The sequence below is a fragment of the Echinops telfairi genome, unplaced genomic scaffold, assembly GCF_000313985.2.
Source record: "Echinops telfairi isolate 266 unplaced genomic scaffold, ASM31398v2 ScPeMD7_7436;HRSCAF=8474, whole genome shotgun sequence".
Classification (NCBI taxonomy): domain Eukaryota; kingdom Metazoa; phylum Chordata; class Mammalia; order Afrosoricida; family Tenrecidae; genus Echinops; species Echinops telfairi.
In genome coordinates, this window is record NW_022111336.1 from 3795733 (window position 1) to 3822968 (window position 27236).

Below are 27236 nucleotides of genomic sequence, written 5' to 3' on the forward strand. Positions count from 1 at the left end.
TTTTTATCACTGGTAAAAGTACCCCAAACCATACAGAACGAGGTAGTATGAAAATCAAAATACTGGTTAGAAGGAACCTTGGCAATTTTTAAGTCCAATTTTCTTCAGCATGCTGTTGAAGAACAAAATACCTATTACAATCTAACACATAAGGGAACTAGGGCTAGAATCTCAGTCTCCTGACTCCTAGTTAATGTCTTCAGTGATTCATCTTCTGTAGTTTCTAGAACGAAAATAATAAATGCTTTATCTTTTGTCAAAATTCTGTTTCATTTCACTCTGTCAAATAATGCATTCTACTTCAAATACCCATCCTTTACAATGGCTCTGCTTGGAACACACAACATTCCTCTAGTGCTTTAATGCTCCCCCCCCCCCCACTATCATGACCCTGTTCTACCTTACAAATCCGGCTAGATCGGAGCATGTACACCGGTACAGGTAAAAGCCCTCAAAACACCAAATCCAGGACAGATAAACTCCTCAGGGGCACTAATGGGAGTAGAAATACTATGATGGGGCAGGTGGTGGAGAAGGGGGAGAAACAGGGAACCATCTACAATGATCGATGTATAATCCACCCCAGAGGGACGGATAACAGAAATGTGGGTGAAGGGAGACAGTGAGTGGTATAAGATATAAAAATAATAATAATTTATAATTTATCAGGGGTCCTTGAAGGTGGGAGGAGGGGGGAGGGAAAAAAGAGGTATACTGAGGGCTCAAGCAGAAAAAAAATGTTTTGAAAATGATGATGGCAACATATGTACAAATGAGTTTGATGCAATTTATGTGTGGGTGGTTATAAGAGCTGTAAAAGCCAATAAAATGATTTCTTAATTAAAAATGTATCACTATTAAGTGCCACCATTTGATATTTTGAACTATATGAAATGAAATGATACTTTCCCTAGTGATTTTTAACAAAGACCCTTCGTGTTATCTTCCCTTTTTGTAATGCTCTGTAATGCTCTTTCCTGGAAAAATACGAACCTTTGGCCTTTCTTCAAGATCTCATTTTGGTTTGTATTGCTACAGAGAGCTTTCCTTTAAGCATTGAACATACTTTTATTTAGCTTTTGCGGTTTGGTAGTACATTCTCTGGTTTGCTATTCATTTCTGTTCATGTCCCTTTTAATCTTAGTTCAAACACACGTAGAAGTATTCATTGTATGCCAGGGACTTTTTTATGTATGAAGGTCTTGGAGATGAGTAAAACCAAATCCCTGCCATCCCTACACAGAACCACCTAGAGAAGAGAGAAATGTAACCACCCCCCACCTGCTGCTCCACAAAAGAAATAACTTTGAGGGATGCTAGTGAACAAACTCATTATTCTCAAAATTGGTGAAGCAGAAACATTGACTCTGCCTATCCTATGCATATACAACCAGGGAGCTAAAATGTACTCCAGTTAATTAATGAAGAAGAAATAACACAAATAGACAATTGCCATATTTCTATCCCCCCTAACCATTGATAAGCAGCAGCTTATGAAATCATACCAAAAAGGTGGGAAATAAAACTCTTAAGATATTATATACCTCTCGGTGACAGAGGAATATACTACTAATTATGAAGCAGTCTTGACAAAAATGGTCCAACGTCTAGAACTCATGATCAAGTCGAGAACATCATTACTCAGTATGGTAGCCCACTAACCACATCTGATTGCCCAGAAGTTGACATGCGGTCAGTATGAAATAAGTTGTGCTGAAGGTATAGATTTTTCTACTGACAGCATATTCAAAGGATAACATTTTGGATACATTGGATCAAATGAAAAACTTAGTTAGTCAATTGCATCTGTCCTTGTTTTTAAAGTGATTTCTCGAAATTTTTACATTACATAGGCCATAGGCATGAAGTTTTTGCTGGGCAATGCTGATCTAGATCCCTCTACTCATTTACAGGAAATAAAGAGATCAGAGGAATATGTTTAACAACTCTATTGGAATGGAATCTGCAATACTCACATGGTTTGAAACTACAGAAAAACAATTCCCAAGCTTATTATAAAAAAACGATGAATGACAAGAAAAACTTGAAGAGAGGGAGAGCCTACAGGTTAAAGAGCATGCATATTCAACAAGGGAGTTACACCTACTGTCTTCCGGTTATTCAATCACACACTAATCTAGGGGCTGCTGTGAAGGGGTTTTGCAGATGTAATTAAACTCTTTAATCAGTTAAATTTAAATTAGGGAGGTTTCACTGGGTGGATGGACCTAATTTAATCAGTTTGAAAGTCATGAAAGAGGGTTTAGGCCTTCCCAGAGACCAAAAGAGACTTTCTTTCATGGACAACTTCAACCCTTGCCTGTAGGCTTCCGTCCCTTCCTGACAGTGGCCCTGTGAACTTCAGGCTTACTAAGCTATCTCCCATCATTGTGTCAGCTTATAATAAGGTGCTTGTAAAAATCGATCCTACTGGTTTTGCTTCTGTCACTGAATCCTGGGTGCTTTAGATTTTAGGTTTGAGGGTAATGTGAGAAGTGGGAAAAGTCCATTTCAAAAAGTCATCTACTGTATGCTTCCATTTATATAACGTTCTTGAAATGACAAAATGATAGAAAGGGAAACCAGACCAGGGCTGGCTGAGGTGGAGTTGTGGGGGAGGAGGGTCAGGATGGCTACAAAGTAGACAAGGAAGCTCTTTGTGGTGATGGAAGACTTTTGTATCTCGATTGCAGTCATGTTTGTACAAATCTACACGTGAAAAACAGCGCAGAACGATGCATGCACGTGTTTATGTTCAAGTTTCAATGTTGAACTACAGTTATGAAATAAGATGTAGCCATTGGGTAAACTTTGAAAAGTACACAAGACGTCTGTACTCATTGTTGCAACTTTTCCAGAATTTGGAATTTTTTCAAAATAAATAGTAAAAAAATGAAGAAAGGGATTTTAAAGAAATATTAACCAAATGGAATGTATGAACCTTATTTTGATTATTTTTCTTTATTTTGATTCTTATTTAAACAACAGAAGCCTGTTAAATTTTAAGCGAAATGAGTCATGGTGGTTTCAAAGGTTAACCCATCAGCTGCTAGTTTAAAGGGTCATTGATTCAATCCCAGTAGCCACTCCACAGGAGAAAGAAGTGGCAGTCAACTCCCAGAAAGATTTACAGCCTTGAAAACCCTTCGAGGCAGTTTTGCTTTGTCCTAACGGGGCATGGTATATATAGTAGCTTACGTTTTGGGTTGCTAACCTCAAGGTCAGCAATTCGAAACCACCAGCTGCTCCCAGGAGAAAAACTGGGCTTTCTACTCCCATCAACAGTTACAGCCACAGGGGCGGTTCTGCCCTGTCTTATAGGGCTGTTATGAGTTGGAGTCGACTCAATGGCAGTGAGTTTGGAAAGGGATGCTATACGTTAGAAGCAGACTTGACTGCATAGGTTTGGTTTGGCTTTGGTATGATAGAATGAACAGTTGAAAACTAGATATGGTGCTATCAGATTACTGATGTTTTGATTATTATTACTGATAGCAGTGTTACACTTATTTTAGAAGAGTGATTAATCTTTTAGAGAGACTTTCTGAGATGTTTCGTAATGAAATGATATATGCCTGGGATTTGCTTGCAAATAATGGAAGAAAGGGTGAACTAAAGAAGAAATTAGATTGTCTATTAATGGATCATTGCTGATGTCTTGATGATGCCTTGGAATTTATTACAATATTCTGCTTATTTTTGTATATATTTTATATTTTACTTGAAAAAGAGTAAAAAAAAACAATGGCCAAATGTATGGATCATTTATTAAGGATATTAATAATGTAGAAGCCTTGGCATTGTTATTATAATGTCTTGGGTTTTCAAATAATCCCCCTTGGATTTTAAGAGGTTAAAAAAAATCAATTCAATTTCATTCTAAAACTAATTTAAAAATAGTTACGGATAGTGACTAAATGCTTACTATGTGTGCAATGCACTAGGCTTAAAAATATCCTACCCGGTGTACATCATTCTGCTTCTGAACTGCTGGGAAATCGCCTCCAATCGGTGCCTGCCGGCTTAACTCATCCTCTTTAAGCTGCAACCACACCAGGAGCTCCTGAAGAGAAAGGTGCAGCCGCTTCCACTGGTCCGAACTGGCTTCCAAATGGGACCTGAAAATCAACAGGGACAAAGCAGTCAATCTTTGGGCGTATAAGTAACGGTTTTAACAATCCCATGAAAGGGATGTTGGTCAGCTAGTATCATAATGCAGAAACTGATGGGGAATTGTGTAAACATGCCGGCTACCTGATTTGAAGGGCCTGTAAAATGGGGGGTATGTCGACACAAACCCCTCGATGATCCTTTGACTCACACTACGACTGGACTGCTTTCTGCTTCCAGAAACAGAACCGTCTCTCCTCCCATTTTCCACTTTCCTCGTTCCCACACACCAGGCAGCATCGTCCGCTGACTCCTTCTGGCTGGCGTCTGTTCCATAAGCCTTTCCTCCACCCTTCTTTTTTCGTGTGCACCTGGGATTTGTTTTCACCGAGTGCCAACATTTCCTGCTTTGTTTCTTTTGTGTAAAATGTTCTGAGACAACAACACATGTGGAAGAGTAAAATCCGACAGTTGCCTGAAAGTCTTTCCCCCAGACATGAATAATTTAGCCAGGAGACTGAGTGCCTTCCCATCAACAGAATTTAGGACGTGTTAATCTGGAGAAGCCATTTAAGAGGAGACAAATGAATGATCTGTGTTATAAAACCCACATTTCACTTGGGGGATGAGAAGTTAAATTAATAAAATGAATCATCTTGCAGGAAACCAGGAGGAAGCACGGAGCGTTAGTCAACACATTATCCTCAGGTAGACTAGGAATTGGGCTGCATTGCTCACATATTATCCATAATTACTAATAATTCACAAATCTAATGCTGCCAGTAATGTAAACATACGAGTGTCGCCAATGCAGCAAAGATTGAAATGTAAAGCCAAGGAAGGAGGGAGAGGGAAACATTTCCCTTGAATATGTTGGTAACGCCATCTGACATCTCAAATACAATTCTTCTTCAGGCCTTAGTCAAAGAGAATTGCAAATGTACCTACTTGGAAATCCAAATGCTGCAATTATTCTGAAGGATAATTTGATGATCTATATAATTCTCCTTAAAAAGCAAAAAATTCAACTTCCAATTCAAGGATTTTATACCAAGAAATAACCGGGAAAGCATGTCAAGATCTAGGTCCAAGCGTGGTCTGTGTAGTATCATTTATGATTGAGGCCAAATGAACAATTTAAATAGGCAATGCTAGGGAATGGGTTACATATGCAATAGTGAATTCATACAATGAAATACCATGCAGATGTGCAATATGATGACGTAGGCAGATATTTATGGATATGGAAAGATCACCCTGTCAGTTGCTAAGAGAGAAAGCAGGTGACAAAAATGTCTACCATCTATTTTTTGCAAGCATTTGTGTGTGTATGTATTTGTGTGCACATGCTTGACTCCGCATGAAAAAAATGTGGAACAAACAACTAGGTTATCATGTAAAAGTAGATTTATAGTTGATTGATTCCATCTTCATTATACGTTTCCGAATTGTCAGGATTCTTTGTATTCTAATGAACAATATCAACATTAGCTGCAGAAAGGCAATCCGTCCACACGAGAGAGATGAATTGGTTAGGAATTGAGGGGTATTATTATCTAATAAATGAATCGTGAAATAGCACAAATATCATGAATTAAACTGCATATGTGCAGATTACATATAATGTAGAGGTCAGTTCTTTGAAGTTTCGATTCCCTCGTTCTCTTTTAGTTATTATGTTCCATGGTACACTCAAGTTAGAATTCCCTATTCAGAGTTTTAATTGTTTAATGGCAAGTAATGACTATAAGTTCCAGAGCTTCCCTGGCGTGTTTGGAATTCGCAGCTTGATCACCTTGGGGGTGAAGTAAGGCCGTCAAGCAGGATATTTTGAAAGAAAGTAAGAGAGAGGCACAGTCAAGACATGTGAAAGCAGCAAATGGGAAAAGTGATTAAAGACATTTTTATTGAGTGCCTGTAAGCACCATGATACACTGGGGAGTAGAGAGAGGGAGATGGAAAGGAGACCATGGAAATGACGAATGAATGGCCTCTTTCTATCGGGTATACCAGCTGCCATCAAGTGTCCAAGCAGATTCCTGCTCCGTGAGGCTTTTGTTGATGGCGTTGTGGTTACGACTTGACCCGTTAAAGGCAATGTCAGCAGTTTGAAACCACCAGCCTGCTCCTCAGGAAAAAGATGAGGTTTTCTGCTTGAATAAAGAGCGACAGTCTCAGAAACCCAGAAGGATAGTTCTCCCCTGTCCTATAGGTTAGAGTCTGCCTCCACTCAATGGCAGTGAGTTTTTTGAGAGTCTTTTCAGAATAGGTCACTAGGCTTTTCTTCTCAAGTGGTGCCAAGTGGCCTTGAACCTTTAAGCTTTCTATCATCAGTTGAATGTGTTAACCATTTGTGCCACCCAGGGACTTTCTCTGGAAACAAATTCTCCCTGTGGTGGAGTGGTCTGGAGGAGAATCTGCTACAGGGAAGGAGGCCTGTGGTGAGGTCTCAAGCTGCTGCTTTATAGACGTGAAGAAATCCCACCATCCTGGTTCTAGGTTAAATGGTGCCAAGGAGTCATTAATGGTCAATGAATCTCTTTGTGTCTTGAGAGAGGAGAGGTGAGGAGAGAGGCGGGGAGAGGAAGAGAGCGGAGTGCTCTGAGGCTTAAGGAATGTAGTTCTAAAGGATTGAAGAGAAACTCCACAGCACTAGAGATAGAGGCTACTGTAAGTCAAGCACAGAAGGCTGCCAGAGAGAGAGTAGAGCAGAAGGCCCTCACATCACAAAAGACATAAAAGTTGTCATCTACACCAACCTTTGTGATCACGAAGCATTAAAGGGATCAGGTATCAGGCACCAAAGAACAAAAAATCATATCATTGTGTGTTCATCTTCCCGATATAATCGCTGAAGACAAATGGGTGCATAAGCAAATGTGGTGAAGAAAGCTGATGGTGCCAGGCTATCAAAAGATATAACGTCTGGGGTCTTAAAGGCTTGAAGGTAAACAAGCGGCCATCTAGCTCAGAAGCAGCAAAGCCCACATGGAAGAAGCACACCAGCCTGTGTGATCACGAGGTGTCAAAGGGAGCAGGTATCAGGCATCAAAGAACAAAAAATCATATCATTGTGAATGAGGGGGAGTGCAGATTGGGGTCCCAAAGCCCATCTGTAGGCAACTGGACATCCCTTTACAGAAGGGTCATGGGGAGGAGACGAGCCAGTCAGGGTGCAGTGTAGCAACAATGAAACATACAACTTTCCTCTAGTCCTTAAATGCTACCTCCCGCCACTACCATGATCCCAATTCTACCTTACAAATCTGGCTAGACCAGAGGATGTACACTGGAACAGATAGGAACTGGAAACACAGGGAATTCAGGACAGATGAACTGGATACAGATAGGTACAGATAGGAACTGGAAACACAGGGAATCCAGGACAGATGATACCTTTAAGAAAAGTGGTGTGAGTGGTGATACCAGGAGGGTGAAGGGAAGGTCGGGTAGAAAGGGAGAATTGATCACAAGGATCTACATATAACTGCCTCTCTGGGGGACGGACAACAGAAAAGTGGGTGAAGGGTGACGTTGGACAGTGTAAGATATGACAAAATAATAATAATTTATAAATTATCAAGGGTACATGAGAGAGGGGGAATTGCGTAGGGAAGGGAACAAATGAAGAGCTGATACCAAGGGCTCAAGTGGAAAGCAAATATTTTGAGAATGATGATGGCAACAAATGTACAAATGTGCTTGACACATGGATGGATATATGGATTGTGATAAGAGTTGTACGAGCCCCCAATAAAATGATTTTAAAAAGTTGTCATCTATCTATCGGGAGACTATTCCTCAGGTATGGAGTTAGGTAACAGGACATTATATTGGATCACCTTACTTAGCCACTGAATTTATCTTCTAAAGCATGAGAGTGAAAGGGAAAAAAAAGTAACACAAAGACCAAACATAATCCGGAGGCTTAGGTGACCAGAGGACACTGGTAAGGACTAGGGAAGAGAACAAAAGTCCGATGATTACCCTCTGTTCAAAACAACACACGCCTGGCTCTCAGACTGGAGTGCACAAAGTTCTCAGATGTGAGTCGCCCACTAGTTGCCCTGGAGTCAACCCGGACTCACAGTGACCCTTGTGGATAAGAGCAGGAATTTAATCCCAACAGAGTTTTAATGGCTTTCTCCCTATCCCCACCCCAGGAGATTTCCTGGCCTTTCTTCTGAGAAGCCTCTGGGTTGACTCTGAAGGGCAATTTTTCAAGTAGCAGATAATCACCTTCACCATTTGCACCCAGGAACTCTAGCATTAGAGGAAAAATCAAACCAACGACCACACTCACTGCTTCCTGTAAATTTGGACTCATCGTGACCCTATAGGATGAAGCAGAACTGCCCCTTTGGGTTTCCAGGATGAAATCTTTACAGAAGTAAACACTTGGTGGACTCGACCCGTTGACAGTGTGGCTAGCAACTCAATGTGTAACACGGCTCATTTAAAATCTGGATTTCTAGGTCCCATCTCCAGGATGCCTGAAGTGAATGCCTCACATTCTCTGCATGTGAGCCCAAGAACTCTTCTTTGCGAAGTAATTTCTTAAAATATTTCAGATACGCCCTAAACGTTACTCGTTGGTGTCCACAGGGCAAAGGTCGTGTTTCTCAGTGACATGATTTTGAAGGAGAATTTAAATGTAATGAAACACTATGAGCTGGAAAAAAATTATCATCATGTTAAGCTTGTGAAGTATTTTCAAGACACATTTCTAATATATTTGTTGGAAATAGCTGACCTATTTTTATTTTCAAGTGTGTATACCAAATATTTCAAAATGCTTAACCTATGATTGTACTGGGAATGTCTCCAACTGAAAATTTTTCTTTGTAATGAAATGTCTTTCGTTTCCTGGAATGAACATTCTCTCACTTACTGCCATTGAATCCATTCGGATTTATAGGGATCTCATAGGACCAAGAAGAACTTCCCCTTAGGGGTTCCTTAGGCTGTAAGTCTTTATGGGAGCAGAAAGTCTCATCTTTCTTCTGTTGTACAGTTGGTGGATTGGAACAGCTGACCTGGTAGCTAGCACTCCAAGGCACACCCCACAGCATCACCAGGACTCTCTGAAAGGAAGCTTACCAAAACCAAACTCACTGCTATCGGATCGATTCTGACTCATAGAGACCCTATAGGACAGGTGGAATGGCCTCTGTGGATTTCTGAGACAATATCTCTTTGTAGGAGTAGAAAGCCTCATCTTTTCCCCAGAAAAGAACCGTAGAGATAATAATACAACCCTCTTGTTTTGAAAATCAGGAGGCAGAAGCAAAGGGACAGAGACTTGTTCTGGAGTCCATAACTTGCACTGTCTTAAAAAAATGGGACCTGTGATATGGGAATTATAAACCTTTCTTATATGAAGACATGTTTAACCTTAGCGTTTTTACCCAACTGTTTTGGATCACTGAGCAAAAATGCACTCGGCTAATTGCTAAGTAAACTCTGGTTACCTTTATCTACTCAACAGAATGTGGAAAATGCCATGAACTGCCAAAAGAACAAACAAATCTGTCTTGGAAGAAATACAGCCAGAATGCTCCTCAGAGGGAAGGGTAGCTTGAGTTAATCCCAATACTTTGGACATGTTATCTGCAGATACCACTTCCTGGGGAAAAAAGCATTATGCTTGGTAAAGGAGAGCGGAAGTGAAACCAAGGAAGACTTTCAACAAACTGGATTGACCCAGTGGTCACAACAATGGGCTCAAACATCAGAATCATTGTGAAGATTGGGCAGGGCTGGGTGCTGTTTCCTTTTTTTTTGCAGAGGGTGATTATGAGCCAGAATCAATTTGATGGCATCGAACCACAACAAGGACAACAATAACAAAGAGAAAAACAACTCAAGGAGGTTTCTATTGTCACATGTAGCCACGGTCTATTAATCTTTATTAGTGAAGACAAGGGCTCAGGGGCTACTAGATTTTAACAAGGCAAGTGCTGATCTTTAGCAAACAGAAAACATCTACACTTTCTAAGGTTTAGGGAAAACACAGAAGCATTGGATGTGCTGGGACCTTTTGTCTGGTCTTTAAGGAGCTCTTCAGTGTCAGGACTCTAAGAATTATGGGGGCTGCTAAAGTGACTGTTATTTCTCCAGACACAAATATTTCAAGTGTGATTTGGTTGATGCCTACTTTGAAATCCTTAATAAAACTTTGCTCTGAAAGGCTTGTATTCTTCAAGCCAAATGTGTTATATTGAATTCATTTTTCACTTTGACTTCCTTTATAAAACTAATGATATATCTTGTATATCTTGGGTTACCCATGTGTAATAAAATAACACTTTAGCACATGGAGGGGGAAAAAAGGCACACATAGAAAAATAATAAGGAACCACAGGAATAAAGTGAGAGCTATGGGACGTAAAATAAAGAGAATGAAGCCCCAAGAGAAATTTTGAGAAATGGTGTTCAATAGGTCATGCACTCTAACTTTGAAAAAAGTTAATATTCCAAGATTAGAAGGTCAGAGATCCTCAATATTCAAATTGAATTGGTCTCTCAAAGGCAGAAAGACTTTCCTTTCTTCTTCCAGTATCAAAAAAAGACAAAATAAGCCTGTCACTCTTCTCACTTCCCACGCCAAGGACTCCCTTTGAGAGTGACTGCCACTTCCGACTGACGTATGCTAGTGTTCTCACCGCTCAAATTAAGATTTACAGACACATAAATGTAAGTGCTTTCCATAACATGGAAAAGACTTCCTCTGAAACTACAGGCTGTACCATGTGTTGAAATTATGTTGACAAAAAACAATGTCATTCTCACAGGCCAAAATATAAAAAAAACAATCTGGAAAACTGATGATACTAGCATGGCAGATTAAATTGAAATCTTTGTTATTTCTTAAGTTAAAAAAATAAAAATTCCTATACCACATCTTAAATTGTTCAAATTAAAAAACTTAAAAACACAAGGTTTGGGGATCTGGAATTAATTGGAATGAGAAACTTTTTTTTTTAATATTCACCATCTTGATGTGGAACATCTACAACTATTTGTGTATACATGTGAGTTTTTTTAAAAGCAACTTTATGTTTTCTGTTACTTAAACTCATTAATCTTTTATTCTGTTTACTGGCATTTAACTATCACTGTCTAGTTACTGCTTCTTATACCTTTTGGGCAAATTGGAATGTGATAATGCACGAGGAACAAACAGATGGTATATATTTTCTTCAACTCAATTATGAGGTAGCAATATGCAATTTCAATTTGAATATTCTTGTCCTCCAAAAACATTCTACTAGCTTTTTTTTTTACCCCTTCTCTTTGAAATTAATCAGCTCTATTTAAATATAAGAAAACCAAGGAAAGAAAGTTCAAGAATGTTCCCATTTCATAGAATGAGGTGTAGATTAAAATAATTGAATTTTAGAATCTCAAGGGAACTTTCAGAGACCCCCCTATTTGTTCAAATCACCTCATTTCAGTGGGGGGAAGGCAGCTAAGGTCTGGGGGAGTTAAATGATATGCTAAGGTCATATGCCAGATTGTTAGTAGAGCCTGTGGAGAAATTAGGTCTCCCAAATGCTGGGCCAGAACTCCTTCTACTCCTCCTCACTGACTCATTTGGAATTTGGGGTTTTTGTGTTCATCTAATGTTGCTGAAAAGAGCAAACATAACCCTATGTAACAACCAGTGATTACTTAATTTGCCATCTAGTGTAAATTAGAATAGTACAGGGAATACCTGGTGCAGGAAGAGTCAAAGAAGGAAATTGTCATTCTGGAAACTGAGTAACATTTGAGAGAATGAAAGATGAGATGAGACTCGAAGTATGAGGATCAGCAAACTGAACATGCTCAGGTGAGGGAGTGAGGGGGAATCGTTAAGGAGGAGAAATGGGTAAGAAAGCAGAACATAGTTGACTCAGAGGAACCATGGTGGCAAAACCCGGCACACTGCTTGGGGAAAAAGAGCTGGGGGACTACACAGAAGGGAAAGACACAAAAGGGAAGGAGTTTAGAAAGGGATTTACTGGGCATAGTTGGTAAAGAATGGAGTTGCCACTAGATTATCGTGACTAAAATAAACTCTATGACAGCAGGGGCCTTTCATTTGTTTGGTCCAAGTGTTTTCCTTTCAGGGCCTAGTAGAATGTGCAATATGTAGGAGACCCTCAGTAAATATGTGTTGAATGAACACATAAATGAAGGACGGAATGAATACTGGGGACCAATAAGTTCAAAGTTCTTAAACAAAAGATGATGAGATGAAAATAGTGTCCAAGGAACTTGTCAATGGGCATGAACCAAAAAAACCAGACTCACTGCCCCCGAGGTAATTCTCACGCATGGGGACCCTAGACAGTAGGGTAGAACTGCCGCTGTGGGTTACAGAAATAGTTGCTGCTTCCTGGGGTAGAAAGCCTCATCTTTCTCTGGAGGAAAAGGGCAATAGATGGTAGAAATATGGAAAGAGAACAACACAAATCTTTTAGCGTGACAAGACATGAAGAGTTGACTAAGAACTGCAATTGCATAGGGCCAAGGGAAACTACAGGGAGAGAAAGGAACACCATGCAGTGGTGGCTATAAAATCAGAAGGCTGGCTATCTCTTATGAGTGGAATGCAAAGAGCAAATTCAGACTCAGAATCATTTGGTGTTCAAACAACATTTGAGAGCGGGGAATGGAAACAGGCACCTCTATGAAATTAGCTCTGATGCTTCATTTGTGCATTTTTGGAAATAAAAAATTGGTTCATAACCCTTCATAAAAGATTGAACCAACTGTAATTTTAAAGTATAATATTGCTTGGGCAACCAGAGGCCACACACCCCCACCCCTACCCCCCACCCAGGTATCTTGGAATTATTTTCTTTTAATGATGGCAACTGTTCACTATAAAAGAACTCCAGTGGACAACTGACTAGATTTACAGTGCAAGCTTATGGGCACGACCACGGGTGCTTCCAGAGTACCTTTATCCTAGTTCTGAGTCCTATCAAATCCCTACTTTTACTACTCTCCCTGCGGCTGAACCCTGCCATTCACTGTGGATTGACTGATTCCCTTATTTCAACCAAGTGGCAGGAAACTAACGGAATTGCTTTGATGTGAGGAATTGCTTCTGTGCTTTTTATAACAGAGTGCTTATAACACATCCTGTATTATTAGGAAGGATTATTGAAAAGCCACAGCCACTGATCTGAATATTTACATTCTGGACCTCGCAGCCCCTCAGATCAGCTAAGGTACCTGTTTCCTACTTGATTAATGAGAGCACAAATTACACCGTGCTTGCTGGCATATGGGAAAGAGCAGAGAAGGAAGAGGCCATATTTTGGCAGACACACTGTTTGCCGCTTTCCATCGCCTTTTCTTTCTTCAAGTTCACATGAAGGGGAGGAAAGGTGCTGAGTGATGTTCTGAACAGCCCAGGCACCTTCCTTTCTCTTTCTGGTAAAATAGAAATAACTCGCTGTGCTTTGCTTTACCTACCAATATCTTTTCCATCACACACGTTTCGTTCCTTTTTATGACAGATGTTATGAAAGTGGCCTTTCTCATTACACCCAGTGCCCTCTCTTGGTGTTGAAGCCAATGGAGCTTCCCTATCTGGGGAAATGCCATTGCCCAGTGCAACTCATCGATACAAAACTCATGCACAATATAGGGAGCTAAAAATCGGTGTGCTAAAAGATGAAGGGTAAAAAGAAATTTTATAAATGAAAAAAATAAAAGCAAAACAAACCATCCTTTTCTCCTCCTGGGAACATGCCTCTATAGTTCATCGACTGACACATTACATACTGATGTGTAAAAGACAGGTCCATTTTGCTCTCTCTTTTATCCACTTTGGTAGAAAATGCGGGTTTAAAGCTGGAGTCAGACTCCCTGCCTTCAAATTGTATGAACTACGTGACCTCAGGCAAGTCAGTTAGCCCCTTGGTGCCTCTGCTTCTGTAAGTGTAAAAAAAAGAGGGCTGATGATTGATTTCACCTCTTAGAGTTGCTCAGAATTTTAAATGAATGAATAAATATAAAGTGCTTATAACGTGGCTTGCTAGGTAGATATAATAAGTGTAAGTGACTATCATTACTATTGTTTCAGATTAACAGCAGACTTTTGTAATAATGTTTTGGAAGGAATACAAGTTTTCAATTGTGGTCAAGTTAGAGAAAACAACAACAACAGCAACAACAACAACTATAAATCAGAACAACCATCTTCTCTCTGGCATCTTACTACCCAGAAGTAAACTACTCTCAACATTTAGCTCATTCCCTTTTAATCGTTATTAGACCTATTGTCCACTACATTGTCCCTACACTCAGACAAAAAGCACAACATATTTTTATAAAGAGAAGTGATGCTACCACTGATTTGAAAGCATTAAACTTGATGTCTACTCTTAGTAATTCCTAGGCCATTTCGGCAACCCCTGGGCATTTCAATGACTATCTTTAGTGTCATTTTGAGAAAATGTGGCAAGAGATTCACCTAGTCTTTCTCACAATGAGGCTGAGATGCATACAGGAACTTCCCCAAAGAAAGTTCATCCATCAAAAGAGGCAAAGTTCAAAGCCAATGAGCATAGAGCAGGAACTGCTTCCTCTACAGAGGAAGTGTTTTAATACCATCTGAGAGAATGTAAAAGACAGGAAATGTCTATATTCTTTCACTGCAGTAGCTACGGAGGGTGCCTTTAAATTGTTCATTATAATATGGTATTAGCAGTTAAAGGATGGTTTCTGTTATTCATCTAGAAGAATGCCAATGAAACAATTCCATAATAAACAGACACTAATTTTATCACTTTCAGTATAACCCTATGATAAGACAAGAGAGAACTCGATGAAATTAGTATACTGTGTTCCTCATTTAAATTCACTCTAATGTCTTAATATGCATCTCTCCTGTGGTTATAAAACATCACCATTTTAATCTAATCTGAACCCTCAAGTATCATCTCCATACCAAGCAAATGAATGATTCATTTATTCAAAATAAAATGAATCATTCTGAAATTGGATGATTTACATAAACATATGAAACATTAGGTACCCATGCTAGGAAAAATTCTTGGCATTTTAATTTATTTCAACTTTTTTGGGGGGCTCTTGATCTTTTCCTACCTGATGTTGAGAGACTTTTTCCGCAGCTCACTCCACTTGAAGTTCATGGTATCCAGTCGTCTTTGTAACAGGACTGCATCATCTGAACCTTCCAGGGATCTCCGGATTTTTTGGCCATTTTCATCCAGGTTGTGATAGATATCTGTGTGGGCTTCGATTTCTTCTTGGAGGTCCTAGAGGAGAGTAAGGACACAGAACAAAGGCCTGATTACCAAACACGAGGGATTCGGATTCGTTCCCACGGTGCATTTAGAGAACTGCTCAACTGAAAAGGATTTGGTCAAAAGACATCTCAAGACAACCATCCAGGAAGAAGATATGAGGGGGGCTTCCAAACAAAGTTTGTGGACAAGTGGAATGAAAAGATCATGGAATTTCCCCCACAAACTTTCAGAAGCTCTCTAGTGAAAATCAAGCAAAGACGAGCATCTAACTGGGTATAATAAACTTATTCCTTGCCACTGTGCGCTGGAAAGGGATCGATTTATCAGTAGACGTTTCAGAAGTAACCATTTCTATTTCATTTTATTGTAACACATACAGAAAATCCTTCCATGGAAAAGCGTGTCTCTGTTTCCAACATTTTATCATGTTATGGGGCAAGTCCTTTCCCCTGCACATATGTAGAGTTGCCTTTGGCCACAAACACATGCAGAGATGAATCCATACAGCGGTACTCAGTGCACAGCAGCAGCCCAGTAATGGGGTTCTCTGATAAGAAAGAATCTTCCTGAGAATACACATTCAGTTTATCTTGGAATTGCAGCATCAAAAGTAAACTATTCCCTTTCCAAAATTATTGGAGTCTTAGGCTTGGAAAATGGGAAGTCCAAAGCTCACTGCCACTGAGGCAATTCCAACTCATAGCCACCCCAAAGGACAGGGACTGTCACTCTTTATGGAAATAGAAAGCCTCATCTTTCTTCCACGGAGTAGCTGGTGGATATGAACGGCTGACCTTGCGGTTGGCAGCCCAAGGCATAACCCACTCGGCCACTGCATTCAACCTCATTCGTATAAGACACAAATCGAGAAAATTATCAGAGAAGAGTCTGACCTTTACATGGTATGTCTTCCTGTGTAACATTTTCAGCTTGAACCGGGGACTACAGCACTGATCCTGTTGCATAGCAATCCTGAGAAAACCCAGTGACAGAAAGCGCTCTGCTTTAAAATGCCAACTTTGCTTACATTCTATTGACAGAATGAATTTTGGAGGCCAGGCCTCGCCAGTCAATAATAATAAACAGCCACTTTGTACTCCTCGCTAAACGGTAGCCAGGCCTGTGGATGTGGGAGGGACCTCAAAGAGGGGAGGCCTGGAATATGCAACTGACAGTTTATATTAAACAGCCAACTTTTCTTATCGTTTTGTCATTATAAGCCAGAAACATTATAAATTCATTTTATATATGTGTTTCCCTCCTTGTTCCTAGCCGAACAGTCAAAGCCAAAGGAACATTCCTCAGAGAGCTGCCGGGTACCAGCATTCCTTTCTGCCTACACAATGAATAGAGGCTTTGTACATTATCTGACTTGCTCTTAGCGATTTGTATGCTTCTGTTCAACAAGTTTAAAAATTCATTCTGAAGCTCCAAACAATTGGATTGATCTGTGTAACTAGAATTTTTTTCCCTCCCAGTCCCCGTTACCCCCCAATCCCTCGCTCTCTCTTTTAGAAATTGAATTAAATTACTCTTTTAAAGTTAGAGGGAAAGTAGCAGCAATAACATGTTAGCCATTCTGAAGCACTGGCTTGTGTTTTCCCGTCACAGCCTCCTGCCTGCAGAGTTGGGATGCTGCAGAAATGAGGGAGATGGACGAAGGATGTTTCCTGTCACTGTGTTTGGCAGCTAAATGATCACTGATGGGCTCTAAAGAGACTTCTGTCCCATTCTCTTTGACTGGAAAGCAGGAGGGGAGGGGGTATGGATAGAACCACACCCAAAGCTGAAAGAATGGAGATACTAAAACAGAGAAAGGAACTTCTCTCTCCATTGCATCAAAACCAGGTTTGCACAAAAAGGATATAGCCTGGTTGTGAAATGATTAGATACGATGAAAAACCAGTATTGGGCCTCTTCAGCATTGGGGTATGGTCAAATATACATCCAGTTGACCAATGGGTCAGTGCATGGAAAAACATACCACATCTTCAGCAAAAAAAGAAAACTGAAGTTACTTATCTGAATAATACAGGACTAAAGAACAACCAGTTCCATGTTATACACAGAATTCCCTCCCAGCCTCATTTTAATTTTTCTTAGCATCCTTCTGTTTGCAGCCGATCTATGTGCACCTTATAACTTCGTCCTAGACTATATACACTTAGGGGGTGACAGTCAAACTTTTAGTTTCTCAAGATAATCAGATTTTTATACACCAATATGTATATAACTAGGAGTGCATTTGATTCTTATATACTTAATATCTAGCAGAGACCCAGGTTCAACCAATAATTCTACAAACATGTATAACAAGAAAACATCAACATTTTCATTGCTAAATCAACGACAGCTCTCTCCAAGCTAAATAGGATGTGGATTCCTTAATCTGTGAAACTGTCATTTTTGCAATGGACATTACAGTGTATATAAACAATGTGGTCACATTATCAAAAAGGAAAAGAATATAAAATTGATAAACAAGTATTGAGGAGTTATAGTTCTACTTTTAGTACCATGGAAAATATGAGAAATACAAAAGACACTTTTATCTTCAGGCTTTCTAAAATCTACAGTGCAATTTTTATGTAGTTAATTCACATTTCTAACTAAATACACATGAGAATTTTCTGCCAAACCTCAGAGATGCTGGGATAAAAATCTTTCCTTTTAGAAATTCGCAAACAACTTAAAGAATGTCTTACTATTTGGCAGGAAGGTAAATCTTCGGCTAGTAGTACTTCTCAAGGTCATAATGATGGTTTAGGATAACAAGTGATTTATATACAGTGATGGCTTTGTAGTTTACAAAAACACTTATCCTCCTCTGGCCCCATGAAGCACATTGTACTGTTTCTGTTTGACCAATGAGAACACAGATGCTCAGAAATACAGAGCTCACTTGTAGGAAGTCTCATATCGAGCAAATGTAAGAGCTAGGAGATGGATGCGGGTCTCCAGACTGTAGAAGACCTTCAGCTGTCTCCCCATCCACCTTTGTTATAACCACTGGGTGGAAGATACTGTAGTGATCAAAGCTGAACAAGGATACTACTTACAAGGAGGAAAAGAAAAGTTGAAGGAAAAACAGATTGAAAGACAGCACTTCTAGTTTGATTACAATTTGCTTCTTCACATGGATTGATTTGTTTTGGTGGGATCTACTAAAAATCTTACTCTTGCTTAAACACCTGCAAGAAATAGGAAATGATGACGACCTTTTCGCTTCTCATTTACAATTGGACAACCAGACAACCTGTGAAAAAATGCTGTTTTCACTGAAAAAAAAAGTAGGGGGGGGGTTTCTGTACTACAAAATATTCCTGCTGCCAGACCAGAAATTCTACTACCAGTAATTCATGTCTATAAGAGCCATGTGGACTATAAGCTGAGCCAAAGTGATGGCTTAAACATGAACTCATCAGCATAAACATTGTGTGATCATGGGATAGCTGTTAGATTTGAACCACCAACCTTGTGGATAGCAGTTCAATTCTTACCTCACCACACCACCAAGGTTCCTTTTAGGGAAAACATGCAGTAGGAATTTAGTCAAGCTAGTTTCAGATCAGTTGTCCTGAAATATGGGTGAGTCAGTGAGTCTCATAGGGCTCTCTTTAGGTGGTTGGGATACATGGTGAATTTCTCAGGAAAAATAGCATCAGTCCTAAGTGGGGAGGAGACATCCAATAGAACAAGTAGGAAGACATGGTCACATTTGCATAGAACTGCCATGATGGCAAAGATGTGGTCACCTGGAATTAGAATCGACTCAACGGTACTGGTAATATAATGGCATTTGTCTTAAACCTAAACCTTAGCAGTGGTGGGATACAACTGGTTCACACCGGTTCAGCAGAACCAATACCTAATTTTTTGCTCTAATGACCATTTTAAGTATCCAAGAACAATATATGGAAAGGTAGTTTATTATTTCCTACAGTTAATATTTAAATAATAACTAAAAAAGAGGTGCACAAAACTAGATTATAAGAAAAAGTTTTAGAATATTAATGAAAAAATATCAAATAATATTTGGCCATAAAATCACTAAAACTGTTATTTAAGATATATTTCCATATTGCTTCATGAATTTTTGTTTTCACTGCTTTTTTACTTTGTCACAATATATTTTATTTTATCATTTTAATAGGACATAATCCATAAATCAAACGATTCAATAATGCAGTCATATAAAGAAATATTGTACAATCATAATTTCCATAGTCCTAAGTGGTTCTATTTAACCCTGGATATAATCTGGAGAGTTCACTATTGAGCCTCAGTCACTGAATTCACTGCATGTTTTATCAAAATCTTCTTCTCATTTTGATATGATATCACTTAGGAAGAATAGTTACTGATATGCAGGAAAAGAAGGTGTTTAGTACACAACAACAGGAGCAGCAATTATATCTATAAACTAACACTACACAAGGCACTGTCCAAAGCACTGCATCGACATGAACCCACTTAATCCTCTCAGCAACTCTCTAGGGTTGGCATGATTATTATATTCATTTTACAGATAAAAGAATGAAATTACAGAGAGGTTAAGTAAAATGCCCGAGGTCATATAGCTAATAACCGATGTACCAAGATTTCAAACTCAGGATGTGAAGCTCAGAGACTGCATTTGTAACCCCTAGGTTATGTATATTAGGGGGCCTTTGCATTTTAGTTCACTGGGGACTTGTGTTGGGATCAACTGGATGGTAGTAGATGAGTAGGGGTGTGTGCATTTTTATCTGATCAGCAAGCCTTCTGTCTACAGTTGACCAAATCTAGCACTCCCTTTCGACAATGCTGCACAGGGATTTTGTTTTCATTTTAGCACTCAGAGTAATGTTATGGCCTTTTAAAATATGGAAACCATCAAAGCTATCTGAAGCAGTAGACAGAAATACATTCAATACAAGATAGAAGACAAACTAATAGAAAAAATGGACATGGATACAAATGGAAAAGAATATGTAGCCCCCCTCCCTCAAAAGAAAAATTACATCCCAAAGTTTGGTACAATGATGAAGAACATTTTATTAATCATTTTATTGGGATGCTCTTACAAATCTTATGACAATCCAGAACATATACACAAGCGCATTAAGCACACTTGTACATATGTTGCCATCAACATTTCAAAAACATGTTCTTTCTACTTGAGCCGTTGGTATTTGTCCCTCTCAACCCCACCTCCCCTGCTGTGAATCCTTGATCAATTATATATCATTGTTGTTATTTCGTGTCTTGCACTGTCCGTTGTCTCCCTTCACCCACATATCTGTTATTTGTCTGCCTGGGGGGTGGGCTACATATTCAACCTTGTGATGGGTTCCCCTTTCTCCCCCTGCCCCCAGCCCCCTACTCTCATGATATCACTATTCCCACTACTGTTCCTGAGGGTATAATCTGTCTTGAATTCCATGTGTCCAGAGCTCTTATCTGTACCAATGTGTGTACTTCAGTCTAGCCAGATTTGTAAGGTAGTGGGTCATGATAGTGGGAGGGGATGGGGTGGAGGGAGTATTCAGGAACTAGAGGAATGATGTGTGCTTCGTCGGTTCTATAATGCACCTTGGTTGAATTGTCCATTCCTTGTAACCTTTCTGTGGTGGGATGTCCAATTGTCTACACATGGGCTTTGGGTCTCCACTCCAACCCCCCTCATTCATATCAATGTAATTGTTTGTTTGGGATATTTGGATACCTGATACCGTCAACACCTCATGATCATACAGGCTGGTGTGTTTATTCCAGGTGGGCTTTTCTGCTTCTCTGCTAGATGGCCACTTGTTTAACTTCAAGTCTTTAAGATCCCAGAAACTATATCTTTTGATAGCTCAGCACCATCCACTTTCTTCACCACATTATAATGCACATTTTAGTTGAGTACCAAGAAACTTCAGATATGAGAAAAAGCAAGGCAGCATAGTGCAAAGACCTTAATATTCTCTTTCCTGGAAGATCCCCCCCCTCCCCCCAAACCTACACTTTCTTATTCTTTGGGAGTGTGCCCTGCTCTGTTTCTCATGCTTCAGGGAAAACTAATGGAAAAGTGGAGTTAAATAGATATCGGCTTTAGTCTGCCCTTTCTTTGCTCTTACTAGCCATATAACTTTGAAAACTCTTTTATCTCTTCAGTGTCACTAAATATTAAATAATAATACCTACTTGATGGGTTATTGTGAATATTACATGGAACAACTTTTGTCAAAATTTTTGAACAACATCCAACACACAATAAATCTTTAATACTAACAGGTAACATACATGTTCGTATTTTCAGAGCATCACTGTGGAAATCAAGTGAGATAAATCAACTTCACAAAGTCATAGGACTTGGTTGGCACTGTGAATGGTGGATAGGATTGAGAGAGTTGAAGAAAAGTGGGCCATCCAGGTGGGAACAGTCTGCCCTGCGAGAAAATGTAGGGATGAGTTTGATTCATGAACAGGGGTATGGATGGTCTAGCTTGATTGGAAAGTATATTAAGGAGAACTAGAATATAGTCCAGATCTTTCAATGAAGTAGGATAATGTCCTTCTTATATGAAGCCACCGAGAATAAAACTTCATAAAGAAAAGTAAAGTGCAAAGCCAGGATTGCAGAATATGAAATATATACAATTTTTTTTTTGCTTTTTTTTCTTGCCCTGTCTGACATCTCCCTTCACCCACTTTTCTGCTGCCTGTCCCCCAGGGAGGAGGTCACATATAGTTCTTTATAATCAGTTCCCTCTTTCCAACCCACTCTCCCTCTACCCTCCCAGTATCGCCACTCATACCACTGGTCCTGTAGGGATCATCTGCCCTGGATTCCCTGTATTTCCAGTTCCTATCTGTACCAGTGCACAGCCTCTGGTCTAGCCAGACTTGCAAGGTAGAGTTCGTATCATGATAGTGGGAGCGGGGAGCAAACATTTAGGAACTAGAGGAAAGTTGTATTTTTCATTGTTGCTACATCGTGCCCTGACTGGCTCGTCTCCTCCCTGAGATCCCTCTGCAAGGGGATCTCCAGTGGCCTACTAATGGGCTTTGGGTCTCCACTCTGCACTCCCCCCATCATTCACTATGGTAAGATTTTTTGTTCTGATCCCTTCGACGCCTCATGATTGCATAGGCTGGTGTGCTTCTTCCATGTGGGCTTTGTGAAATATATACAATATCAATCACTATGTGAAATGATCCAGAATTATTTCTAGTATTCAGAAGTCAACTGGGGAAGAATAAGAAGAGTCACAAAATTCCTACTAGAAGTGAATGAAAGAAAGAAGATACCAGGAATTGCATAGTGTTGCACCCTTCTTTGTATGAAGCTCCTTCAAAAAGTTTGTGGGGAAAATGGGACTAAAAGATAATGGAGTTTTTCCGCCAACATTTCAAAGCTCTCTCATAAATGGTTGTGACACTATTCCAAAACAGGAAGTATGACAATATTCACATCTTTTCTTTCCTATACCGTAGTGACACAGTGGTTACAAATTGGGCTGCTAACACAAGGTCAGCAATTCGAAACCACAGTCGCTCCTCAGGATAAAGATGGAGCTCTCTGATCCCCTAAAGAGTTAAAGTCTCAGAGCCACAGGGTTAGTTCTACCCTCTCCTATAGGATCTCTATGAATCAGCATTGACTTGGTGACAGCGAGGGTTTTGTAGGAAAGAGATAAGACTGTCTGCTTTCATAAAGATTTTCACATCTCAGACTCACAAAGGGGCAGTCTAACTCTATTCTGTAGAGTCGCTATGGGTTGGTGTTGACTCGAGGATAATGTGATTTTGGTATAGTTGTAGATAGAATTACATGTCTTTAAGAAGGAACTTGGAAAATGAGTGCCTCCTTTTCTTGAATATAGATGAAAATTGAAAGTAAGCAATAAAAAATTGTAGAAAAAATAAAAGCAAGCGACCAAATTTCCCAACAAATTTCACCTTGGAAATTCCATCTCTAATGCTTTCGGAAGGTTGAGAAACATGCTATGGTTTGTAGCTTTTAATTCAAAGCAGTTTGATAATCAGGGGGAAAACAACCCCAAAACCAATGACCCGATTTCTAAGAACTCAAAAGAGCGGAAACCAAAGATCCCAAGTCAGAAAGAAGTTATCCTTCCAGGCTGAGCTGACAGTAGCGAGAAGTGACATCTGGTCAGGAAGCAGAAAAGTGCAAAAGGCGCCTCAGGAATGCGTCGTTGACCAGGCAGTATGGAGACTAACAGCCCAACATGTGGCAAGAGCTCTTGAGGCATCACCTAGTTTTACAGGAAAGCACAATAATGAATGCTAATGATGATAATCCAGGATTAGCCAGAAAAAACACATATTTCTTTCAGAAAACTGTTTACAAAGAAAGGAGTGCATGCAAAACATGTTCTATGGATCTCCTCCAACCCTGTTACTCTGAACAGGTGTCCCTGCTTCAAAGAAATCAAATAAAACTAAAACAAACACGCAAAAGTGAAACTCCCTTAGGTTTTGGAAAAATCTGGTTATCTAAAACAATTAGTTGAGAATGAGCTTTAAATAGTGATGCTTACAGGGGTGACTTCAACACACACACACACACACATACACTACACAAGCTCCATTATCATACTAGAGATTGAGAGTAAATCTTTAGGAACCCTTATAGCACTCTAATAATAAGTATGACCTCACACCTTGTAGGTCTGGTTTGGGGACGGTTTCCCTTTGGAGTAACACATTGGTATTGTACTCTCTCGAAGGGTCATTCTGCTATGGCCTGGAAATGAGAACTAACAAAGACAAAACAAAACAAAATGATTATACCTCAAGGATTTTTGTTTGGGGAGAAACAGCCTCATGAAACACTTGGACTCACAATCTTGGCCGTAACTAAGCACAGTGGTTCCTAACTAGCGCAGACAATATAGCTAGGTACAGATCCACTGTGGGAGTAACTGTTTTTTTGTTTTCAAGTCTATATGTGGTCATTGCAATACTTTAAAAAGCAGCAGAGTTGTCATCCCAAGAGAAACAAGAGTTAATTTGAGGACTGCTGTTTGGCTGGGAGCCTGGTTGCTCTTGGTAGATAAGGAGTGTATTTTCAGGTCCACTGCATTGCAATGCATCTTAAAGGAACAGCTATGGATTTAGGAGTCCACAGACTTTGCTTTAAAAATGGCTGTTATTAAGGTCCTCGGAGACTATTATCCTGCAGGGTTTGTTGGTTTTGCTTTCATATCTCATTCGAAAATTCTCCCTCTTAAGCACTAGAACAGTGGAGAGGAGGGATATACTCTCCTGCCTCACACCATTCCCAGGTGCAAAGCTTTATTTCAAAATCGAATCTTTCAAAATGCCTGGCTTAGGGTGGATTCTCCCTGGAGTAAACTGGGCAAAATCCCATTGGTCCGACCACCATAAGCAATCCTAAACCCCAGGACCACGTGAGACTTTCTCTCCTGGTCTGACCCTCTGGTTTACTGGAGTCTTAAACTGACTTTGAAAAAGGAAGAATTCATTTAAGATACACTAGGTTGGAAATGAGATGAGTGGCATCTTTTCTTTTCTGCACTTTGCTCTTCATCGTTTCTTTTCACTTTGGCACCTTGCAAACCCACGCTACATATTTACTTAGAACCTGAATACACATGCAGTCCCCATTTATTATTTCTTATTACGTGTCAGCTATTTGGCTAGAAGCTACGGGAATGCACATAATGTAATAAAAGTGTACTGTATTTCCAGCCTTTTTACTAATATTCCTTCCTTTTCCCCTTTCTCCATTTTCCCTCCCTTCCTTCTTTCCTTCCATATTAGAAGTTTTTGACTTAAAGTGGTGAAAAAATAGATCCTGTCCTCTTTGAATTTATAGCATCATGCAATGGTGGAAGATCAATACAGTAAACAGGTGAACATATGTATCATTAATTAAGGCAATGATCTTATTATAAATGGGAAGCTAGCCATTGTGGTGTAGTGGTTATTCATTGGGCTGTGATCCCTGTGGTCGGCAGTTCAAAACCATCAGCAATGACTCGGGAGAAAGACAGGATTTTCTATTCCTGTAAACAGTTACAGTGTCAGAAACCTACAGGGGTTGCTTTGAGTCAGTATGGACTCGACAGCAGTGAGTTATGATAATGAGAATAATGGTGTACATGTGAAAGCTAGTAATGGGAGACTCTGGTCATGGTAGCCTATATGAGAAGGTTTAATGCCAGCTGATATTCAAAGCATCCAAAGAAACCAGCTATAAACCAGCCAAAGGCAGAGAACTCTAACAAGTAAACAAGAGGGTCATTGTATTAGCTCTGTTGTGAACAGGCTCTTGGTTAGAATTCCCTAAGTAAGGAAGAAATGTGGCTGAAGAGCAGGCAAGAGAGGCCCCACATCATTTAGGGCCTTGAAGTTCCATAAAGGGTTCATATAATTTTTTTCCAAGTGCAGTGGGAAACTATTGAAGCCTTTAAATCAGGGAAGTGGAATACTTTGATTGAGGGTTTTTAAAAATCTCTCTATTTGGGGATTAAAGAAGGCAAGAGGAAACAGCAAGAGCAGTTAGAGGCCTGGATGGATAATCTGTGCAAGAAAGTATGGTGGCCTGTAGTAGGGTGATTGCCGATAGGGAGAAGTACACTGACTTGAGATATGATTTGGATGTTGAATCTCTTGTATACTAATGGTTTGGACAATGGAGTCTAAGGAGGGGGTGATCTCAAGGAGAAAGCCCAGCTTCTAACATGAACAACAGATGGATGCTAGTTCAATTTATGGAGATGGTGAAAACGGAGGGAAGATTTAGTTCCACATTTCATTTTCAACATGGCAGGTTTAAAATTGACATTAGACATTCAACTGGAGATTTTCAATTAGGCAGCTGGACTTCTGAGTGTGTAGCTTATAGAGATTTCTAAGCTGGTTATATGAATTTAAGATGATTTAGTCTGCAGATACTATCTGAGAGGATAGCAATGGGTAAGCTTACGAAGGAGAAGAAGAAAAGAGAGTTCTAGGATACATCTTGAAAACCACCAACCTCCAGAGGTTAGATGAGGGTGGACAACCTAACCAAGGATACAGAAAAGGGATAGGCAGAGAGGTAGGAAGAAGACTAAAAAAATTATGGTGACATAGCAGCCAAGAGAGAAGAGAAGGTTTCAGAGTTGGTCATAGCTACCTTTGTCAAAACACGGATAACAGGTTGTTATAACATTATAACACAAATTGGTCTATTGGCTTTGGCATCAAGAAAGGTCATTTGGTGATCTTCAAGAACAATTTCAGAGAAGTATAAGTCTGTATAAGAGTAAGAAGACTAGGAGAGGTCTGAGGGGTCGGTACCAATCCCAACTACTACGTGGACACCTGCCCCTCCCCCAAGAAGAATTTATTTTAAAGGATGGCACTGAATCTGCAAACCTGAGAGAGGGACATATCTGATGGAGCACACGGGAGCAGATGAAGGGGGAGGATGAGAGAGTGGAGCACATCCAGGCCAACCAGGCCTTGAGGATGATATTCCCGATTAGAGCAGAAAGTGCCCAGAGAGGACCACATGGCCGGCCCTATTATGAGGCATGACGTCCCTCACGGACCCACAGCCCTACAGGGGACAACACTGGAGACGAAGTGTGGGAATTGTGCCCGATCTCATCCTGCCACACCGAGGCAAAACATTAAGGGGGTGCAACAGAAAAGCAAGGGGAATAGAGCAATGAAGTTCCCAGGGAATGCTGAAGGTGGACTTTGGGGCCAGGGCTTGGTGCCCCAACAGAATGGACTAGAAACCTACAGGGGATGCTTTGAGTCAGTATGGACTCGACAGCAGTGAGTTATGATAATGAGAATAATGGTGTACATGTGAAAGCTAGTAATGGGAGACTCTGGTCATGG

At 40.0% G+C, this 27236-nt stretch overlaps 1 protein-coding gene across 4 annotated transcripts in view; it reads right to left on the reverse strand.

Annotated features, from left to right (window-relative positions):
- Positions 1-27236, reverse strand: part of DMD (dystrophin) — a 2430848-nt gene that overhangs the window by 426515 nt on the left and 1977097 nt on the right. For all 4 annotated transcript variants that reach the window (XM_045298663.1, XM_045298661.1, XM_045298660.1 and 1 more), the window contains 2 exons: positions 15220-15392; positions 3962-4118 (listed from right to left, as the gene is read on the reverse strand). In XM_045298663.1, coding sequence (XP_045154598.1) covers positions 3962-4118; positions 15220-15392 — 330 coding nt within the window. The remainder of the gene's footprint in view (positions 1-3961; positions 4119-15219; positions 15393-27236) is intronic.